This window comes from Rhinopithecus bieti, unplaced genomic scaffold, assembly GCF_001698545.2.
Source record: "Rhinopithecus bieti isolate Rb0 unplaced genomic scaffold, ASM169854v2 scaffold_3874, whole genome shotgun sequence".
NCBI lineage: Eukaryota > Metazoa > Chordata > Mammalia > Primates > Cercopithecidae > Rhinopithecus > Rhinopithecus bieti.
The window spans coordinates 379235-401803 of NW_016804362.1; the positions used below are offsets into that span (position 1 = coordinate 379235).

General features: G+C 37.7%; 1 protein-coding gene across 3 annotated transcripts in view; it reads right to left on the reverse strand.

The window, feature by feature from the left end:
* PTPRR (protein tyrosine phosphatase receptor type R) overlaps positions 1-22569 on the reverse strand; it is a 297932-nt gene that overhangs the window by 107415 nt on the left and 167948 nt on the right. For 2 of the 3 annotated variants that reach the window (XM_017867504.1, XM_017867505.1), the window contains 2 exons: positions 17575-17685; positions 9163-9431 (listed from right to left, as the gene is read on the reverse strand). In XM_017867504.1, the coding sequence (XP_017722993.1) occupies positions 9163-9431; positions 17575-17685 (380 nt within the window). Of the gene's footprint in view, positions 1-9162; positions 9432-17574; positions 17686-17970; positions 18151-22569 lie in introns of those variants that run through there. The other variant, XM_017867506.1, reaches the window with a different exon arrangement.

Sequence of the window (22569 nt, forward strand, 5' to 3'; positions counted from 1 at the left end):
CCTCATGTTGTCAGGCTGAGCAACTGAGTCATGGTTGATAGACTGTGTTAAATGGGGCTGGAACATAGGTTCCAATAGAATGAATGGTGTTTATTTGAAGGAGGCCACGTACCACGTGTATAATGGCCTGGGAAGATCAAAGGAACCTGGAGTACAGACTTAGCTCTGCTGCGACCTTTGGCAAGCACAGTAATGCTGTTGGTGCCCCACCCAGGTCGCCTTTCTCCGGCTGGTGCCGCATCCTCTCCTCCCCCGCTGCTGGGAGGGCAGCCTGTTAGTGGTGCCCAGCTGCCGCTTAGCTGGAGCAGCCCCCTCAGCTGATGGGTGTTGCTGAGTCCAGAGGCGTCTAGGAGGTTAGGCCTCCACCACCCCTGGGTGACCTAGAGTCAGTGGTTGGCTGGCATGAGGGTGCAGAGGCTCGGTCCCCTTGCCTCAAGGTGAAACAACTGTCCATGAGGGGCCACCCGTGCTCAGAGATCCCTGTGCAATCAGGCTGAGGGTAGATGGCTGCTGGACCACCTCTTTGCTTGTTCTCTTTGTTCTGCTTGCCCTGCTTTCCTAATAGGCTTCCCCCGAGAGCATCTTCTCAATACATCATTTGTACAAGAGCCCTTGTCTCCAGCTGTGCTTTTAGAGAACCTCATCGAAGACCTAAGAGAAAGATTCAGGGCCCCAGTTTTATTTGACAGAAAATGAGAGAGTTGGATCCATTTTCAAAGATGGGTCTATTTAATGAATATCTATCTATCTATCTATCTATCTATCTATCTATCTATCTATCTATCCATCCATCCATCTATCTACCTATCTATCTATTTATCTATTTTTCGAGACAAAGTCTTGCTCTGTTGCCCAGGCTGGAGCACAGTGGTGCAATCACAGCTCACTGCAACCTTGAGCTCCCAGGTTCAGGAGATCCTCCTGCCTCAGCCTCCTGAGTAGTTGGGAGTACAGGTAAACACCACCATGCCTGGCTAATTTGTTTAAAAAATTCTCTAGAGACGGGATCTCACTGTGTTGCCCAGATTGGTCTCAAACTTCTGGCTTCAAGTGATTCTCCTGCCTTAACCTCCCAAAATGCTGGGATGACAGGCGTGAGCCACCATCTACAGCCATGAATACAGATTTTAATTTCCAGGGTATTTTTTACACTTTAAGCTCTGATATGCAGTCATATTAATTCTATTCCCTTCTCTTTACTCATGTGTCCCAAAAAGAGATCAGTGGAGGAATGATTAAAGATTTTCCAAGTTAAAACTTTTAAGCATCAAAATGTGCCTCCACTAGGGAAAGCAAGGCACGGACATCAGGACATTCTGCCTTGCCAGGAGGAAATTGTAGTACACAAAGTCTTTGAGTTTGAATGTAGAATGGTCAACGTTTTCTTGGTGTGGACTGTCTTTTCATTGCTTCCACCATTGCAGACAAATTTCTAGTTCTGATAAAAATCTCCCAAGCTCAGCAACTCCTAAGGAAACCTTTAGACTCACAATCCTGGGTGTTGTATCATTTGCACGGTCTTTATTGTAAATCATAACATGTATACCCTATTATGGTACAGCTTAAGAAAAGTTAGAGAATGTTTGTTTGTTGGATATCAGCAACCCTTGGGGGCCTGCTGAGGCCTCCGTTACGATAGAAAAAAAACACCCATTAATATCATAGTCTTGAGGGCCCACCAACTGATCACTGAGAAATGAAACCAGGATGGAGAGTGCTACATTACAATGTGCCACCCTTCCTTCCTGGACAGTTCTCTACCTGTCCTTGCACAGTGTTTACTCATAATAGAAAATCAAGTGAGAAAAATGAGGAAATAATGTGAACCTATCCAATTTGCCTGTTGATTTCCTTTCCATAAAATTGGCCATTAGTCATACAGTAGCCCAAAGGGAAAATGTGCAGAATCTTTCAGATTCGTAAGTTCTCTGTTTTCTCACTGAAGAAAATGTACTTTCTAGAGTTTGAATGTGATTGCTCATTTAATTGGCATTTGGAACTCAGCATGTATACAGTTTCCCTGAGAGTGATCAGTAGAGCATTTTGGGAGGGCAAAGATGGGACGAAAGAGGAGCAGGAACATGAACTAACTGTGGCCTCACACTGTGCCAGCCACGTGACATTTGTCGTGTAGCTTACCTGTCCCAAGAGCTGTGCAAGGCACACGCTACGCTCCTCAATACAGGTGAATAAACAGGTTTCAATTTATGTATGTAGTAGTTACAGAGCAAGCATTTGAATTTGTACCTGGACTTACCATGGGAAATGAATGCATTTGTTAGACCAGAATTGATTAATTTGATACTGTTATTTATTAGATAACATTTAGTGGCCAATTTATAAGTATGCATTTATAAGTTACATGTAACTGTATGTTTACAAATAGGATGAACAAAATTATGTCAACTGACAGTTAAAAATATAATGTTATATGACAGGCTCAACTGTAGCGGTTCAGTAGAGAATAAACTTCAACTCCGGAGTTCAAAAGTATAACTGACCTAGTGTAGGTTTGTGAAATGGAATCAGAGCACAAAAACAAAAAGAATCTTAGATTTCCTTTTCCTTCTCAAAGACACCATGCCATTTTGTATGGATTGTTAATTTTGTAGTATCTTTTGAAGTAAGGTGGATCAGATATTATTTTATAGATTGGGAAAACTATACTATGGAGGACTTAATTAATCTGCTGAGCCACTTATTTAATAAGTGTCAGAGGTAGTATTAGCTGAGACTCAGGTCTATAGTTTATCATTAAGCTATTGGTTCTTATGGAAGATTCTTTGGAAATAGATGAGCTCTTCAGATATGAAGCAACATTAATTAATTCCATAATATTTTTGAGTGTTTACTATGCACCAGGATTTACAGGAACCACAGGAGACACAGTATCTTGAGCCACAGTACCTGTTCTTAAAATTCTTGCCATCTGCTTAAAACATAAGACGAACTGCTTAAAAACCAGTTCTAGTCCCTCCCTGAATGACTGTTAAACTAAACTCACTAAAATCACTAAAATCACTAAACTAAAATCACTGCCAAAGGAGTGATAAATATGAGAATTTATAGGTGTTATAAATCACTGTGGGCATGAATAGGTTACATGGCCAGTGGTAGGGGGTAAGTTTTGTGTTGGGCTCTGGAGACTGGAGATCGGTAGGCCGAGGGAATAGGAAGGACCGGGCAAACAGAAATGCAAATGTGGACAGGAACACAGCACATAGAGGAGGATGGGGATGGAAACAGAGAAAATGGAATAGAAGGTTTATTTTGGGATGTAGCAGCAAATGGATTTGGAGTAAATGATCAGGGCCAGATGGTGTAGGACCTCTGAGGCCCAACAAGATGGTCTATGGCTTATTCTGTAAGCAAATGGAGCCAAATGGGGATTTTTGCACAGCAAAGTATGATAATGAAAGATTGTTATAGCAAGATAAACCTGAAGACTGCTGAAGGGGGAAAGAGAATTAGATGCAGGCAGAGAAGATGAAATAAAATAATATATATGAAATATATTACATATATTAATCTTAATATCATTTGTATAATTATATGACACAACAATTTCATCATGAAGTAATGAGAGCTGGGCCCAAGGTAATGATTACAGAAAGAGATAATCAATAATGAGAAAGTTGGAAGAGCAAGAATCAATATGATTTGGTGATTAGTTGGAAAAAGGGAGAAAAGAAGAGAGAATTGCTATGTTTCTCTTTTATTTATTTATTTTTTTGAGACAGGGTCTCACTCTGTCACCCAGGCTGGAGTGCAATGGCACAATCTCAGTTCACTGCAACCTCTGCCTCCCAGGCTCAAGTGATCCTCCCACCTCCGCCTCCTAAGTAGCTGGGACTACAGGCGTGCACCACCACACCTGGCTAATATGTTCTCATTTTATAAGATTCTTTAATCTTCATAATTTCAGAGTGTATTCTTTACACTCAGTTAAGCAATCCATTTAGTCTCTATATATTATTTTACTTATCTTTTAATTTTAAAATTATATTTTATGATTAATGATATCAAAGTGATAGATTCTCCCAATCAGGGATGATAAATTTATATGACATGATCCAAAAGATTGGGACAAGTGATCATAATGCAGCCTTTATGGTCTCATGGTGATTTTAATAAAGCCATACTTTTATGCAATAAGTAGAAGATTATTACCTCACTCCAGGATCAAAAGATGGAGAGCTATTAAACATGAGACTATTTTAAAGGCACCATTAGAACACATATACATAAATTAAATTTTAAGGCTTAAAACTGCCAGAAAAGTTTTCTGACTGCGTGGAACACTGTACATTCTTCAAATTTGGTCACTCTTAAAACTCTTCATTATGTCATTTTGGCAGGGAATTGTGGTAGAAAAATGGGAGTGAGAATAGAACAGGAAGGGTTGGTGGAATAGGTAAAGTGTTTCCCTATAGCTACTGGGAGTTCACCTGAGGTTAGTCATAAAAACAGTCATTAATTGGTTAATTCATTCATTTAGGCATTTCCAGGAGCTCCTGGTCTCCAGAAATTATGTTCTATGTGTAAAAGATAAGGAGACAATTAAATCATGTATGTGTCCTCAAGAAGCTTAGAGTCTATTGGCTACAACATATTAGTAAACCAGAACTTAAAGACAACAAAGAAGTGCTATAAATACAGTAAGCACACGGGCTTATGGAACTAAAGCAGCGGGGAACTGAAGAGACGTAGCTGAATCAGTACTGGGCTGGAGGAAGCAGGAGAAGGAGGTAGAGGGAGCCTCAAATTGGCTTCCAAGAGGAAGTGATGCTTAAATTCCCCTCCCTGTATTCCTACTCCCACTTTCACCTTCGGACCTTCACTGTATTCAGGCTGTCAGGGTCTTTTGGTGTTTAATTGCCTTTGAAGAAATCTGAGAGCAGAAAGCAGGGAAATTTGAGTCCTGTCATGAGCTTTGTGTTCTAAAGGCCAGGCCTTTGGTGGAAGGTGGTGTCTCAGGGTGTGGATGTCAGATAAGGTAGGATATGAAATAAGCCAGAGTAGGCTTTTCTATTCCCAAAGCCTAAGAAAATGCCCATGGGCCCAGGGGAAGTGTTAGAGGGGCTGCTTTGTGGGTGCAGGTGAGACCCTGGATCCTTCACCACTGAGCCCTGGGAAATGGGGGACCCTCAGTAGGAGGACCGTGATCCTTGGTAGAGCCATGAGAAATGGATGGAAAGTGTTTCTGGGGGATCATGTCTTAGATATGCCCAGCTTTTCCTATGCCTCCATTTGGGGTAGAACAGTGAGATGATTCTTGGGCATCTAAGAGTGGTTTGGATACAACTGAAAAAGAGGAAGAGAGAGAGGAAAGGAGAAAGCAATGGCTGGAAATGAAGGGACTGCATGAATGGCCACAGGGAACTACATGGTGGTAACTGTCCTGAGAATACTTATGAGAACCAAGGAGATAATGGATATCTTAGCAGATGACAATGTGCACAGATGACATCAAGGCAGATGGGGGGCTTACTCTTCATGTTGAGAAAGTCTCCTTAAAATGTAGAGGAAACTCTAGGAAACCAGAAGTAGGTTGGGTGAATCAGAAAAGGACTGAGATTGAGTTTCTACCATTTAGGTGAAACGGCATCTAGAAAAAAAGCTTAGGTTGAGTTACAGAAAAATAAAATTGCATTTCCTGTCTTCTTGATTTGTAGACCCAGATTAATGCCCACTATATTCATGGTACTTTTCAAGGGCAAGGAGGACTAGGGAAAAGGACAGGTTCTAGGCAAGTATTAACTCTTACGCTTAAAAGAGAATGGCATAGTACCTGGAAAAATATCCAAGTAGCGGGATGAGCCTAAGGGAGTGTTTAGCAGGAAATATGGGTGGACATAGGCTCCCAAAGGCCAGATCAGAAAGGGCCTCATGTTTTATATGTAGAAGTGATCAGTTTCTTCCAGAAGGCAATGTGGAAACACTGAGGAATTTTATAAAGAGAAAAACACTCAAATATAATTTAGAAAACCACTGTTTGAGAGATCTAGAGAGTGGACTGGGAAAAAAGAAAACAAAACAGAATTTGAGGTGGGGACCAGGAGGAGACTGGCTAGAATTAGGGAGATCCTGAGTTCTCAGTGGGATTGGGGTTGGACAGGGGGAACAGTTGGGAGAAGGTGCCAGGTCTTCATAATGTTTGGCTATATGGGGAGGGGGAAGAAACAACACGAAGGAGCTGAGGATATTACAGGTTTCGGAGAGTCACTATTTAAAAAGAAGAGAAATGATTTGATGAGGAAGGTCTTGAGTTCCATTTCTGAATGTTATAAGTTGGTAGTGTTTAAGAAAAGTCAGAGTAGCGACGCACAGTTCAGCGCTGAAATATGGGTCTGGATTTCAACAGAAAGGTAGATTGAGCTAAAGGTTCTTTTTCAGGAATCACTAAAAGGTAGTAAGAGAAGAACTGGCCATGGTTGGATGACTGAGGGAGGAGAGAAGAGGACACAGAATGAAACTCTGATGTTAAAAGTTAACAAGAGAAGGGAATCTGGAGGAGACCAAAGGTAGCAACTCAAGAAACAGAAAAATGATGTATTTGAGGTCAAAGGAGGAGAGACGTTTAAAAAGGACATAGTTATTAGTGCTAGATGGGAAATGAAACATGTGCTTTGGATTTGGTAGTGAGACCATCGATAATTAATTTGATAATCGAGCATGTGAAAGAAGCAGTGAGAATGAAAGGTGGGAGAAGAACAACAAGGCAGCAAGTACACTCTGTTCTTTTAAGACACATATTTGAGAAAGGAAGGAAAAACAAGAACCAGAGGAGGCATTGGATTAAGGGAGTTTCTTTAATACAAAAAGGAACCTATTTCTATGCTGAGGGAACAGCATTAGCAAAGAGGGTACAGTTGAAGGTAGAGGAGGAAAACTATGAAGTTACTAGGGTTGAGGGGAATGACCTGGAGCCCTTGTGGAGAGAATAGTCTTCTCCTGCTCTGAGGTGGAAGAAAGTAGGAGGTGAAGTGCGGGATGCAGTGAAGTTGTAGATAAGGGGACAGAGAATCTATTTAACACTGATTACACACTTGCTCTGCTAGAATCCCCCATGTGAACCAAAGAGTTGGGTACGATTCTGTCCTTATATTCTCCCTCTCAAAGATTCACTTTAATGAAATGAGTAAGTGAGTATTTAACCTTATACTCCTTTAAATTGTAGACCAACATGTCCAGCAGTGGTCTACAGGGGGCAGGATGCTGGGAATGGCTACTTCCCTAGTCAATTTTATACTGACCTTGCTTAGAATTGGTAGTGCATGATGATAATAAAAATTTGTCTGACTTTTAATCAGTTTTATTATGACCCTTCATTCTACTGTAGATAACATGGCCTCTTATTGCCTGCAGAGCTTTCTTGCCACCGGCCCTTCATTCATCACTGATGCTCAGGTGTCTGCTTCAAAGTTACTCTTTGAAGCAAACATAAATGCACAAAAATAATGTGGATAACAAAAGCAAAAGAACCAGAAATAAGCTAAAAAAATAAGTTAGACCTCTACATCTTTTAGAAGAAAATGAGGTCCAAATGAGTGAACGACTCAGGTGAGGGCACCAAACCTAGGAATGGCAGGGCTGGGTCTGGAATTCAGTTCTCCTGACTCCCAGTTAGCCTCAGGCAGAAAGTTCCATCTTGTCTACCTTTCCACAGTGAATCATTAAGAGCAATTTGGTGATATCTACATAAGTGAATGTCACTTGGAGACCCGCATTGCCCATCAAGAAACCACAAGTATTTTAGGGGAGGAGGCGGAAAGAATGACTTGATCAATCTCTGTTTTCTTCCTGGTGTGGAGTCAAAGTGTTCAGTGTTTAAGGACCTTTAGAGATAAACAAATTTCTTTATTTTTATGTCATTCATTGTTCCTTGGCAATACTTTCAAATAGTTATGAAGGATCAATTTTGTATTCTGCAGTTCTTAAAATTCCAAGCTATATTTTTTGAAGGGTGTGTTTGTGTGTGTAAACCACAACTATTTGCATAGGGCATTGTGATGTATCATGGGAAATATATTCAACATTTATATATGTGATTTAAAAACCTCAGCCAACAAAATATACAGGGTAGAAAATGGAGACATAGTAAAATAAGAGGAGAATGAACCTGGGATATTACCTTGAGAACTTACTCTCCCACTACCCTGGTGTTCAAAGTTGAATACACTACAAGTCATATTTTAAATATAAAATTAAAGTTTATTTTAAGAAACACATGGAAAAGCTTTACTTGAATATTTTGAGAGGTAAAATTAGTCTCTCGTTTATGTATTTTGCAAATCCAAGTTTTCTTACATTGGATTTGCTTTTAATGGAAATGGATCAGTATAAAGAGAATCACATGTATAATACATCACAAAAAAGGTAAGGCAACAAAAACAATGGCATGGATTTTTTTTTCTTCAGATAGAGTTTCACTCTGTTGTCAAGGCTGGAGTGCAGTGACTCCATCTTGGCTCACTGCAACCTCTGCCTCCCAGGTTCAAGCAACTCTCACATCCCAGCCTCCTAAGTAGCTGGGATTACAGGCATGCGCCACCTCACCTGGCTAACTTTTGCATTTTTAGTAGAGATGGGGTTTTGCCATATTGGCCAGGCTGGTCTTGAACTCCTGGCCTCAAGTGATCCACTCACCTCAGCCTCCCAAAGTACTCGGATTATAGGCGTAAGCCACTGTGCCTGTCCAGTGTTATGGATCTTGATATTGAATGCTTGTTGTGGTTAAAAAATGCAGAGCTAAAACTTTAAAAAAAATTAATCCATGGCATCTACTCCTGCCTGACTCCAGACAATGTGGGCTTTTACAGGAAACACTGAGCTTGTTCTCAGTCTCTCTACCTACCAGAGTTTCATGACGATTAAACAAGATAGCATCTTGTGAGGTCAGTGAACTTGAAGATGAACTTTGCTTGGATCTACACCATCTTGGATCTAGACAAGCTTAACAGAATCAGACATACCTAACAGATTTTATCTAACACAGTTGGATTCCTTTGGGAGACAAGAAACACTACTTCATCTGACTGTCCATTTAGTGGTGAACAATTCTACCCAATTATGTCAATCATTACTAGTTCTTTCTTTTTCAGTTGATGAATACTCTTTTTATAAAAAGCCACACATAGGGGATACAGAACAAGCTCTTACCTCTCCTGAAGTCCTATGGGCTTCATTTTGAAAGGAGAAGGGCAGACGGAGGTAGCGGTGGTAGCTTTGATCTCAGGAGCACCTCGGCCTTGAGGGTCCACGACAACATTCAGTACCTTTGGGGCCTGCTCAGGTTGGACCATGCTGTGGACAGTCTTTGCCTCAGACAGTGCTGGCTGTAATGTGATGGGTGATAGGTGGATCTCCTGGTTTTTCTCTTTATCTTGTCTTAAGGAAAGCTGAAACCTGTCTTTTAATCTGTAAAGAATCTGTAGAAGGAGATATAAAAAACTCCTGTCACATTTTCTCACACTAAACAACAGAGTATGATCTTCTCCATCCCACCCTGGCATACAAACCAAAATAAAGGCTTAACGATAAAGTAAACAAAGCCCTGTAAAAGATGATTTCTCAGTTTCATGGTATTGAGATTTTCCTCAAGACAGTATACTTGGTATTTCTAGTTATGCTGCACATACGTATCAACTAATTGTGCACATAAATCTGTTCCATAAAGATACATTCAAAAGTAAATTTAACCAATTTTATTAAAAATGCCAAAGGTTAGTTTGGTCACATGGGGAAATGGTAGGCTTATAGAAGGAATAACCATAAAACACAGGTCTACAACATTTATAGAAATAGAGATATGCATCCAACATGACTTAGTAGAAAAAAGTAGTCTTGCAAATATTAATAAGATGATAGTTATGCTATAAACCACTATTTCTTATGTTGGTAAATCTCTGCATTAGTCATATATCAACTTGAATATCTGGTAAATACTTGACAAATTAAATTTAGGGTATCTATGAAAGAATAATTTGGACAACCAGAATTTTTATTCTTACCACTTTGCCTTCCTAAGTTTTAATATTTAATTTAATTTAATTTAACTTAATTTTGATACAGGATCTGGCTCTGTTGCCCAGGCAAAAGTGCAGTGCTGTGATCATAGCTCACTGTAACCTCGAGCTCTCCTTAAGGGAAGAGACTATGCATCTGTGAGATAGAACTAGAAATGCATATTAAACATTGAACTCCTAGGAAAAGAAAGACATTTTATTGTTTTTTATGTCAGTTCACCTCCTTGTAATCTGGATACTTTTATACTGGTGGTATTCATTGACTCTGGTAGGGAAAAGTTGAAGCTTAAAATTTGAAAAAAGGGTAGATTTGGAATATTCACATGACAAATGTTAATCACATGAATGAGAAAGAAAAGATGTCTGATATTAAGTAAAATGTCTTCTTACCTTTATTATAATTACTTTCAAGCAAATGTAATGTGTTTTCTTTAAGCTATAGGATGGAAAAGACTGAAGATAAATGCCTTTATCATGTGCATAGTGTCTAAGGTTTTTAAATTACTGCTTCTCTTCAGTTTCCATGACCCTCATGGTGTAAAAGCAAAACCTGCACTAGAACAGTATCAATCAGATGATACATATATTTTAGGCTTACTGTGTTCAGCGAAATATTTAATTACTAAATGATGAGGCAACAGAATTTAAAATATTGTTTTAGTTGCAAGAAAGTTATTTTCCCAAATGTAGAAAAAATATATCTGTACCTTTACAAAAATACATTTAGAAGATAAGGCATATACTACATATTTTAAGTTCTTCACATCTAAATATAATATGCATATCAGAACATTTACTTGCCTGTTTACACTTGGATTTTGGAGAAATATGAATGAACAATGAAAATGGGAAAGCCAAGGAAATCTTGATCTTCTCAATTGTTCTTGACAGGTAGCTTTTATATTAGTGTAAAACAAAGTCTAGTCCAAAGTCCTTCCTTACCATTCATGAGCTTATGTTTTTGAGGAGAAACCTTTGTAACATATTTGCCAATCAGTCATCTGTTTACTTCATGTCTGGTTACAGGTCAACTTTGCAACCTGTCTCCATGTAGTATGTGTACAAACTGATTTCTACATCTTTAATTAGGGAAAAGTAGAACCTGCAGACTGTATGATGTATATAAGATAGTGTTTAAAAATACTCAAGAGATTGGACTGTCTGAAAAAATGTGGAAAAAAATGGAAGAGATTGCTACTTGGCAATAGAGTAGTTGTCATGAAATTAAGCTATAAGGCAGTGATTCTCAACTGGCAGGGATTTTGCCCTCAGGAAACATTTGGCAGCTCTAGAGATATTTTTGGTTGTCATATTTTCAGTGTGTGGGGGAAGGAGAAGGAAAGGGTGCTACTGGCATCTGGTAGGCAGAGGCTAACTACCTTTACAATGCATTGGAAAAGCTCCCCACACACCCCCGCCAACAGAAATAGTAACTCCGAAATGTCAGTAGTGTTGTTGGTAAAACCCTGGTATAAGGGATCACAAAAATTTTGTGGTGTAATCTCCTCATTTCGCATTTAAGTCCTGAGCTGTTGGATGATTTATGGAGGTTTGGAAAGAAAACCTCGAATCCGGATTTTCTGACTTCCAGGTATGTGATCATTCAACTCTATTGTTTCCTCCAAATTCTCATGTCCTTCTTTGAAACCTCTTTCCAAAAGCATCTGGAAAAGTGTGTCAGAGATTTTTCTCTGCACAGATTGAGATCTGGAATACAGCATATGCATATTTCTCTATGGGAATTCACTTTGTTTAAAAACTCAACCGAAAAGCTTACCATAGCAATGGCAAGTCAACATTTTGCCTTCATCTCTAAGAGCTTGTTTGACTCTTGGACTGGAATAAAGTCATTTAATAATTTAAAAAAGGAAAAGAAAACAGATTATTGAATGAGAGGAGTGGCAAAACTCAAACTATAGCAAGAGAAGGAAAATAATAGTGGGAACAAAAAATCAGAGGAACACAGAAATGGGAGGAAGCTAAAAAAATTCTATGAAGCTTTTTTGCAGCTTAAAATTTTCGTTAAAAAATCTCATGAGTAACACAAAACATTGTTTGGATTAGAATGTGTTCAGATTTCAAAACAATGCCACCAACCACTAGTCTTTAACATTTGTTCTTTACAGTATTTTACGATTAGTTCTGAAGGAGTTCATTCATTCTTTTAATTTAATAATCCTGAGCCAATCCCTACTACATTCCATAAACAAGATATTGTAGATGCAAAAGCAACACAGAATTCTGTCTTCTGGGAATTCATAGGCTTCCAGAAAAGATAAATGTGTAAAAACTATGTCCAGTACAAAGTACTAAGTGCAAAAATAGAGGTGTGCCTACAGCACACAGGTACAATGTGGCACACATTTACCAGTTCCGTCTGGGTAGAATGGCTCTGATAAATACAGCCATTCACATCTGCTACTACTGGAGTTATTTGTGGTCAGAAATACATGTTCACAAGACAGTGATAAGACTAAAAAAAAAAAAAAAAAAAAGACCAGTTTGACTCCTTTATGAAAACAAATGGAATTATGGTAAAGAGCCCCGACTTTCAATTTAGATAGACTTGGTTTTGAATTTTACCACTTCCTACTCTGCCACCCCCATACCCACCCATTGCATGTTCTTGGTCAAGTCATTTATTTTTTCTGAATCTTAGTTTTCTCATAAGTAAAATTAGGAAACTAAAATATGTTAAGCATTTAGTACTAGGCAGTAAATTTACTACCAGTTTAGTACCAATAAGTGCGCAATAAATGGAATAAATTAATTTTTATTGTTATTACTATTAAGACAGTTGTGTTCTTCTTAATACAGAAAAAATTGAAAATTAGTTTGAGTTATATGCCTACTTAACCAATCATTCCAGCTAGGAAGCTAGTCCTATTTCCCTTCGTTCCGAGGGATTATATATAACAAATGAGAAAATTATGTCCACCTTTGACATGTATTTATTACCTGATGTTAAGGCTATATAGCAGGTAGTTCAATGTAGCATTTCTTGCTGCAGCTACCAGACTACAACTAGAGAAACTCTTTCCCTCCCATATGGATGACTTTCCTGTGGGTCTAACATGCCAGTGCTTTTATTGATCCAAATGACTATTTTCATGTGATTTCTAAAACTGCTTTCCAGAAGCAATCTGGCCTGTAGACATCTCTAGCTACATTTCATAAATGCCTTTGTACTTGTCAATAAACCTGTAAGGACATTTGAATGTCTAATTTAGATGATAGATGGTGTTCTTTCTATTATTTGTTCAAGTTTGAGAACTAATTCTTCTTAGTAATAAGTTTCTTTCATCTAAAACAGACTGAATGGATTGGAAGTTGCCCACACATTTTTTCTTGGAAAACTGTATTTTTCTATTTGTCGCTCCACCCACTGTACATTCACATTTGTGAGGTGCTAAATAAGTCACATATTTGAAAATGTCATGCCTGTCTAATTTTATGCCTGGCAACATTTTTTTTTTTTTTTGTATTTTAAGGAAAGTAAACAATATGCCACTTTTCAAAAATTTTGCCAAGTCTTATGTTGTTGTTACATAGCACATACAACCTTCCATTACAGCAGTTTACCTATATAATTTTATAATAAAACCCACACTTTTCGTTTCTACAGCATGTAGGAAGGCCAATGCAAATGGAAGCACTTGGTTTTTCATAAATATAATCAATGCCGGGGGAAAATTTTGAGTTATATCTTTCCTTTGTCACGGAATCAACAAAACTATGGGAAACAGAGTTGGAATACAGGTGTTTCAGAATCACAAAAGTGATAGTACAAGTCTCACTGAGAAATGCACGTGGAACACTTACTTTAAATCAAGCTTATTATCAAAATAATTTGAACACTTAGAAAGATGAGCTTGTTTTAGACAATCACTTTGACATGTCCCTAAATATGAACTCTTGACTCCTCTGTGGTAAGTTACATCAGATAAACTTGGCTTCATGCTAATCCTATTAGGTAGTACCTCTTTTCTTGTGAATATGAACTTCCTGTCTGTGTGCTGCCGGTTCCTCTGTTACTTTTCAGAATTTGTTTTTATTTATATATTTTTCAGAGACAGAGAATCTGTAGCCCAGGCTGGAGTAAAGTGGCATGATCATAGCTCACTGTAACCTCAAACTCCTGGGCTCAAGTGCTTCTCCCTTCTCAGTCTCCTCAGTAGCTGAGACTACAGGCACGTGCCGTCAGCCTGGATAATTTTTTAAACCATTTTTTTTTAAATAAAGACAAGGTCTCACTGTGTTTCCCAAGCTAGTTTTAGACCCCTGGGCTTACGCAATCCCTCTGCCTCTCCCTCCCAAGTGCTGGGATTACAGGCGTAAGCCACTGCACTTGGTCCCCCTGTTACTTTTAAAAGTGACTCCTTCAAATTAAAATTTGAGATAGTGTTTGAAATCCATCTAATTATTTCTTTCATTTGTTTAAGAACTATCTGAACACACTCATCTCCACTGCCAACATGTCCCTCTCCCAGGAAATGAGAACATTTCCACACAGGCAGGGAAGCCAAATAACCTAGGAGTCATCCTTAATTTTACCCCCGTTGCTGAGAATTGGGACACAGCAAGTTTTGTCGGTTCTACTTTCAAATAGATCTCAATCCTTCAACTCCTCTCCGTCCCCACACCACCCACCCCTGTTCTATGCCACCAGCATCTTCCTCATCGGGATATTGCAGAAGCCTCCAGAAAGATCCTCCTCCTTCCACAATTCACCCCATCCTCTGTCCACCACTTTCTTCCAGAAGAAAATGTGATCTTTTAAACACACACAGCAGATCACATCAAGGCTCTGCCTAAAACATTCTTCCCCTCGAGCCTGAACAGGCTAAGCTTATTCTAATTGCACCCACTGTACCCTCTGCCTGGGGGTCCTTTACTCACATATTCACCCGTAGGTCTCAAACATCTCAGGTTGCTCTGCTCCACTCACTCATTATTATGGTCTTGTCTTCATAGCACTTATCACTATTTGATTTTTAAAATTAATATACTATTTTTTAGAGCAGTTTTCGGTTTACAGAAAAACTGAGCAGAAAATACCATGTTCTCACATACCCCTCTTCCCTACCACTTCATTTTCCCGTTATTAACATCTTGCATTGATGTGATTCATTTGTTGCAACCGATGAACCAATATTGATGTATTACTATTAACTAAAGTCCATAGTGTAGGTAGTGTAGATTAGGGCTCACTCTTCATACATTGTACAGGTTTTGACAAATTCATAATGTCATGTATTCATCATTACAGAATATAGAATAGTTTCATTGCCCTAAAATCTGCTGTCCTCCACCTAATCGTTCCCTTTCTCTGAAATCTCTGTCAACCACTGATATTTTCACTATCTCTATAGGCTTGACTTTTCCTGAATGTCATATAGTTGGAATCACATAGCACGTTCACCATTTGATTTTTTAAAAATTAACTTAATTATTTTCTATGTCTCCCTCTAGAGTAAAGACTTGAAGAAAACAGGGATCTTATCTGTCTTGTTTTCTCCTTTGCCCACAGCACCAGCAACAAATAGGCCCACAGAGAATATTCTGCAGGAATCTGTTGATTGCATGAATAGATGAATCCACCTGCTAACCCAATAGACAGCAATCACCTATACTTCTGAAATGCTCCTTTCTTGATTTGTTCTAATAACGTTGGAGCCGACTTCCCTAAGTTTCTGACTTTTACATTGATGTTTTGCAAATTTTGGGAAAGGAAGAGTCATCCTCTGGCCCCAAGTAGTTGAGGGTGTGACTACTATAGGTCCTTTTGCCACGAGACCAACATAGGCATTTATCTAGTTACATCGGATACATGAGCATGTCCTGAGTTAGAAATGCAGAATCTGAAGCACATTCTATATGGTAATAGCAGGCTCTGCTCTGTTTCTGCTGCCCTTTAGTACTCAAAGGCTGGACATGAACCTGCTTTCCCACTTCCCTCCTTTTATCCTTGCCTTTGCTCTTCTGAATCACATCCATTGATCCCCTGAATATTTTCCACTTTTATCACTTTCAATTCCTTTCTATTCTCCCCCTCCTCTTATCCTTTCTCATCTGCAAAGCAGAAAAACACCCTAATTGTGACTGACAAGAGAGGGAACAGCACTTGAGATTTCCCATATGAAGGAAAGAAGAACCACGTATATTAAAATGCAATTAACCATAGCAAGGAACTACATCTTTCAAAACAGAGATGCCCAGAAGACTATGCCATAATTTCCCAAAACCTCAAACTTTCTCTCTTTAAAATCCTTTCCTCTTAATCTCTACCATGTGAATATAATAAATCAGGTTTTTTTTTTTTTTTTTTTTTTTTTTTTTTACTCAGTTGTAATTAATTCTTTTGTTATTGAGTCACAATCTTAGAATTTTTTTTTTTTCTTAAATGCTTGACCCAATAGGAGCTACCTCTGAATTCATTATGATGAAGATTTAGGGTACTTTTTGTTACTTCACGTATTTTAAACTCTACAAAACATGCCCATCTTCACTCTAAGACCGTGCTTGTTTTATATCCTCTAAGTTTAGCCCATGCAGCCTCTGTCTTTCCAGACTGAGCCTCAATCTTTCTAATAATAACCCCTTCCCAGTAGGGGGAGGAGAAATAAACAAAAACCAATAAAACACTTAGCAACATTGTTGATTGTGGAGAGAAATAAGTAACATAATGACTTTTGGGGGGCACTTAAAAACTAAGGAAGAAGTGTTTATTTAAATGTGCAAAATTAAAAAGAACATAGCTCACAGGGAAAAGGACATTAAAACCTATTTGTAAACTCTAAATATTATACTAGATCTTGAAATTTTCAAAAGAGTAGAAAAATCTTATTCTCCCCTAAAGATACCGTTAATTCATTCAGTGCCAAATAGTACTGCTTAATTTAGTGGGTTGTTTATTTTGGGTTCTATTTTTAAAATTAGAAATATGCTTTTAAAGGCTACACCTTATTACTTACAGAGCTATTCCAGCATATACATCTATACTTTTGTACTATTTATCCACCTTAAAAATGAATTAGTAGTCTAACTAACTTAGCCTTTGAGGGTATAATCATCTCCTTTTCATAGAATGCTTCCAAGGCCTTTTAAAAATAAGGAAATCAACCATTCCTTAGGGAGTAATCTTGTCTCAAAGACATATTTCTTTTTAATTTTTTTCCTGAGTTCCATAAAGATGATATAAAAGGAGAAATAAAGTAAGCCCAAAGTGTGCCCGTGAGACTTTACTGACTTTGGGAGGGCTTCAGTGACCTCAGTAAATCACTTTGTAAAGCTTCGTTCTGAGTTGATCAAGTTACTAAAAACTGCATTGCAATTACAGCCTTATTATTCAGGTCAGCATCCTTAATTCCATAAGCTCTCCTTTAGCAATCGCTCTAATGTCAGATATGAAATATTCCTAATCTAACAGGATCATAGTCTTGCTTCTGCTCCGAAGCATTTTAACATTCATTTGAATGGCAATGTACCCACTAATATTAAGCAGTGGGCTCAGCAAAGAATAAAATATACAAAGAAGCAAACTTACCATCAAACACGTTACTATAATAACAAAGATGCTGAGAAAAATGACAACAGCATAAAATCCTTCTTTGCTCCAGATTTTGTCCGCTTCATGCTGCCCTTGTAAAACATTTTTCTTTAAAAGCAAAACAGAAAGTCCGACGTTAAATGAGAGCTTGAGAAAACTGGCGTTCTTATCAGACACTAAACATATTTTTAGCCTTATTCCATTCAGTGTAGTGCAACACACCTACACCCCCCGCTGCCAGAGCTGCTTCTCAAACTGATCTAAGACAACAGACTGCTATCCTTATATATCGAGAGATTATTTAGTCTCCTATACAGGAGCAAGTGTGCCTGACATGGCATCCGCAGGTCCCAGGCTTTCTAAATATCCCTCAGCGTCTCTCTTGGAAACTACCTGGTTCATAGGTAAGAGAGGTCTGTTCTTTTCTGTGTGGAGGAAATTGTTTCTTAAGATTTCCTTACTCTGTTTTAAGTCCCCTCCCACAACATCAGCACCCTGGATTACGTGCTGTACTACCGTTCTTTACTTTTAAACAAAAGTGAAAGAAGTGCAAACAAAAGCTTGTGGTGCATTAATAGACACAGCAACAATGCCAGGATTATTTCCTCCTTTTCTTTCTTCTAATCACACCTTTTGTTTTTAAATGGAGTCTATGCTGTCAAAACCTGACTAAAATATCACCTCAACAATATATATTGTTAGAAGATCACATATTTTCTAAAGTAATAGGGAACATTAAAAGTTCTGAATTATTGGCAATAAAAGCTAAAACATATAGGTTTATTTTATTTGTATCATTTTGTTTCACTTTGGGGGTGGAAGGGCAGAGAAGCATGAATAAAGTGTGCATGACTCTATTACTTTTATTTCATTTTTTTTTAAAGAAGCACATTGACTAAAATCCAATCTTAGAATAAAATTAAATTATATAATTTAGTGACAGTATAGATTTACAGTTAATGAAGCTAACTTGAAACCAAATAGTCCATGATGAGGAAAACCATAGAAAGGCTAAATCAAGTCAAATGCTTTAACTCATCTAAAAGTTCATTTTGTTGAAGGTTGCCTTTTTATTCCCTTTAGTGAGAGTACATATCTGTCCTTGGATATTGTTTCCAGTGATTAAGAAGGCCTTGAGTAAAACATGCCTTGTAGGTGTCTGAACTTTGAAATCATTGCTAATTTATTTTTAAGGCTTTTAAAAAATAAAATATATCCAACATTTATAAATCAGACAAAAAAATTTACCTTGAAAAATATTTTATGGGAACTTTCATTCTGGAATGCAAGTGTGTTTTGGTGGGAAGATAAGCAAGGCTGAACAGAGAAGATTTTTGAGTTGAATTGTGATTACAAAAATTATTTGGAGAAAGCCTTTATTAATTGCTAAAGTAATCAGGATTCTATTTCCCTTACTTGTAAAACACTGATGTGCTCACTAATTATAATGTAAATAGTATCTGGCCTACTTTCTAAGACATAAGTAGATGCATAGATACAAGAAATGATTTAGACATGTATTTTAAAGACATATAAATGATAAATCGATGGAGAATCTGAAAACACTTCATTGATAAAATGATTAGAAACCAAGTATCCTGCTGCCAAAAAACTTTAGATTCAACTGACAAATTTTCTTTCACCTCTGATGTTAGCCGTATCTTTTTTTTTTTTTATTGTAATGTCTCTATAAGCATAGCTGGAAACTAATAGAAAAGAAAACTCTTGCAGAAATCAGGTATAAATATGGAAATGAATTTTTTACGGGCAACAAAATAGCATCCATTGTTTGCTATAAAAGCAAACTAGTTAAGCCTTCAAGTAGGCAGCATCAATTTGTCAAATTTAAGTATAAGAAGTTGAGCTTAAGCCCATTTAAAATTTGGATAAAAAGGGGTGGTTAGGTGGGTGGAAAGAGATTTTGTGTTCCTAACCTGATTGGGTTCATTTTTTTTTTCTTGCTGTAGTTCTACAACTCCTAGAATATCAACATGTTCCTGTCTGCTTAAGACAAACCTGTTTTGTTTTCTTTTCTAACTGAAGCAGTAATGATGAAAGAATTAACTCCCACCCTCCCATTCCCCACTCCCAGTTAGCAAGACACATGTTTTAAACTCCTAAAACTTAGTCACTGCACTTTCTTGGTAAATAGATCTCTTTCTGAGTCATGCTACTCCTGCTGAACACTACTATATTTGTACAGAGATCTAAAAAACTTGATAAGGGCGGGTAATAAATAGAAAAGTTTGCAGTTAAGAGCTCACAAATCAAGACTATAATTTACAAGAATCTTCAATCTAACCTTTGCATAGGGTTAACCTCATGATTTTTATATTTTGTCAGGGGGCCGAGGGTTGAATAATGCAGAGGCTCTGTTGCTGGGTCAAGCCAATGCCACTATATCATCTTTGTGTTTTATTATTTCATAGCTACATTGCTTTGCCCTTTAACTTAGTTGCAGCGAAAGAAGCTGATAGGTTTTATTATTTAAAAATTTGGGCAGTTTTCTGTATAGTTAACAATGACTTCTCTAGATCCTGTTTAATAATTTGATGCACTATAGCTCATTCTTCTTTCTTTCTTTTGTCCTTTCTTTCTCTCTTTTTAAATATTTTAATCGATTCTGATCTCAGATGTGGAAGGAGATCCCAAATGCTAGGAAAGATGATTCAGAGATACAGAGAATCTAGGAGATACACCTCTTTAAGAGAGAGGAAGCTCACAGAATAAGAATGAAGTGTAAGCGTTACAAAGTGTCTGGTTAATTTGATTGACTTGGCAGATAAATGAGATGTATCCTATAACAATATGGCTTTGTTGGATAATGCCAAGCTTCCACTGTACTGTGCACAATGTGAGCAATTGTTCTGAATGGTCGAATACAGGTTAATACTGATTGTGTGGCTCCTCAGCACTGTATGGCTAGGTCTACACTAATTAGGACTAGAGTACCTGCTAGTGTTCCTAGTTCGAAGGAATAATCATTAAACTCATACATTATTGTTTATATTTATATGTAATGGTTTTTTTTCTTTGTAAATATTTCATGAAGGTATCAGTCGGCACATTGGACTTTTATTTAAAGAAGGTCACTTTCTCCTTTGAAATATAAGATTTGGAAACTGGAGTAATTTGCAATTGAACAACAACAAAATTCCTGAATGATTGTTAAAATGTCAATACAGAGCTTACTGTTTTAATAGGTATTTAATTCATTTTGTAAAACATTTAATTTCATTTTCCTGGGATTTTACTTATTAGGCAAGAGGAGGTCTAGTTTTATCTGTATGAGTGCCTATAATGTTCTAGATATCATATATAAATATATAAAAGAAATAATGTCTTTTCCTTTAAGAAACAGATTACAAATGAAAACAGATGACTAAATAAAAACAGTTTTCTAGTTGGTATTTTTTTTGTTTCTCAAGAGTCATTTTCAATTTAAAAAATCAAGCATATGAAAAAACAACAAAAGCCATATCCTTCCATGAAAGTAATTAATGTAAGTTTTGAAATAGATGCTTTGAGACATTCTTCATGACGTTCTATAATTCATGCAAAGGACGAAAAGCCAAAATACCAATGATCCTTTTTTTCTGTTAATGAATATGTTGCCATAGTATGTTATAATTTTAAGAATGAAATGTGAAAAAAATGTTGAGGCATAAGTTGTTATAAAACACTAACCACAGAAAACATGAATAAAGATATAAGAAAACTCACAGAATAGCATTCACCAGTTTTATAAGAAAACTCACAGAATAGCATTCACCAGTTTTAAGCAACTATCAATCAATATTTTTGCAGGGCTCCTTTAGGTTGTATCTATGCCAAGCGCCTCCCCGCTGGGGTGCCTGCTTACTACAGACAGCTTTTCCCTGTTTCTGCATTTAGAGATTCTGGTCAAAGGTCAAAGGGTAATAATGCCTGGCCCCTTCCAGGAGTGCTCAAACAAAAGGTTCAAACAATCCCTCTGTCCTTCGTGATATGCTCCTTATATCTGATTTGAATACTTCCTCATCTTCTGTAATGCATATTTTCTAAATTCTAGATTTCTAGATTCCAACAATTTTATGAGAAACTATGACATTTATCATCAAATACGCTTTCATTATTCAAGTGTAGTCTATTGTGAGCTATTAGCTCTGTGAGAGGCCATTAAGCTAAGTACCCCACCTTCACTGGACTGGGGTATATTGGAGGATGCCCAGGTACTTGCTTTAAGCCAGCTCTTTTTGCATGGGGAGCTTCTTTTGGTTTGCAAATCTGAGTGACTCAATAAGTTGCTCTATTCTTAAAGCCTTCAGAATGGCTTTTAAACTCAGAATAAAGCAACAGGGAAGGCTGTTTATAAGATTCTCTAAAAGCTTATGGGAGGCAGGATACATTTATCCAACGGTCTTTCTAAAATTTAAAGAATTATCCTAAGCAAGATGTGTACCAGTCAGTCTGTGAAGGGCCTGGACTGTGGGAATGGGGTTTGGCTTTGTGCACAAGCAGAACTGCTTCAGATTCAGACGTGGGCAGGGCTGGGAGGAGCCCGGTGGTTCACCTCCTGCTGATCCTCTCCTCTGGCCTCTCCAAAGCATAAGGGGGTCTCTTCTCCAAGGCTCCCATGGCACAGTGTAGTAACTTTATTTATAGTACTATATTCTTCTTATCTGTTTGTGTCATATTTGCCCTATTAGTGCATACATTCATTGAGAACAAGCATCATTTATTTATTTGTTTGTTTTCTTATGTGTGTATTTTTCTGGCTTTAGATATTAGCTAGCACAGTACTTGGCTATTTGTTGTTGTTGCTGTCTGTTTGTTTGTTTTGGGACAGGGTCTTGCTCTGTCACCCAGGCTGGAGTGCAGTGGCCTCATCATAGCTCATTACAACCTTAAACTCCTGGGCTCAGGTGATCCTCCTGCCTCAGCCTCCCAAGTAGCTGGGACCACAGTTACACACCACCATGCCCAGCTAATTTTTAATTTTTTTTTTTTTTT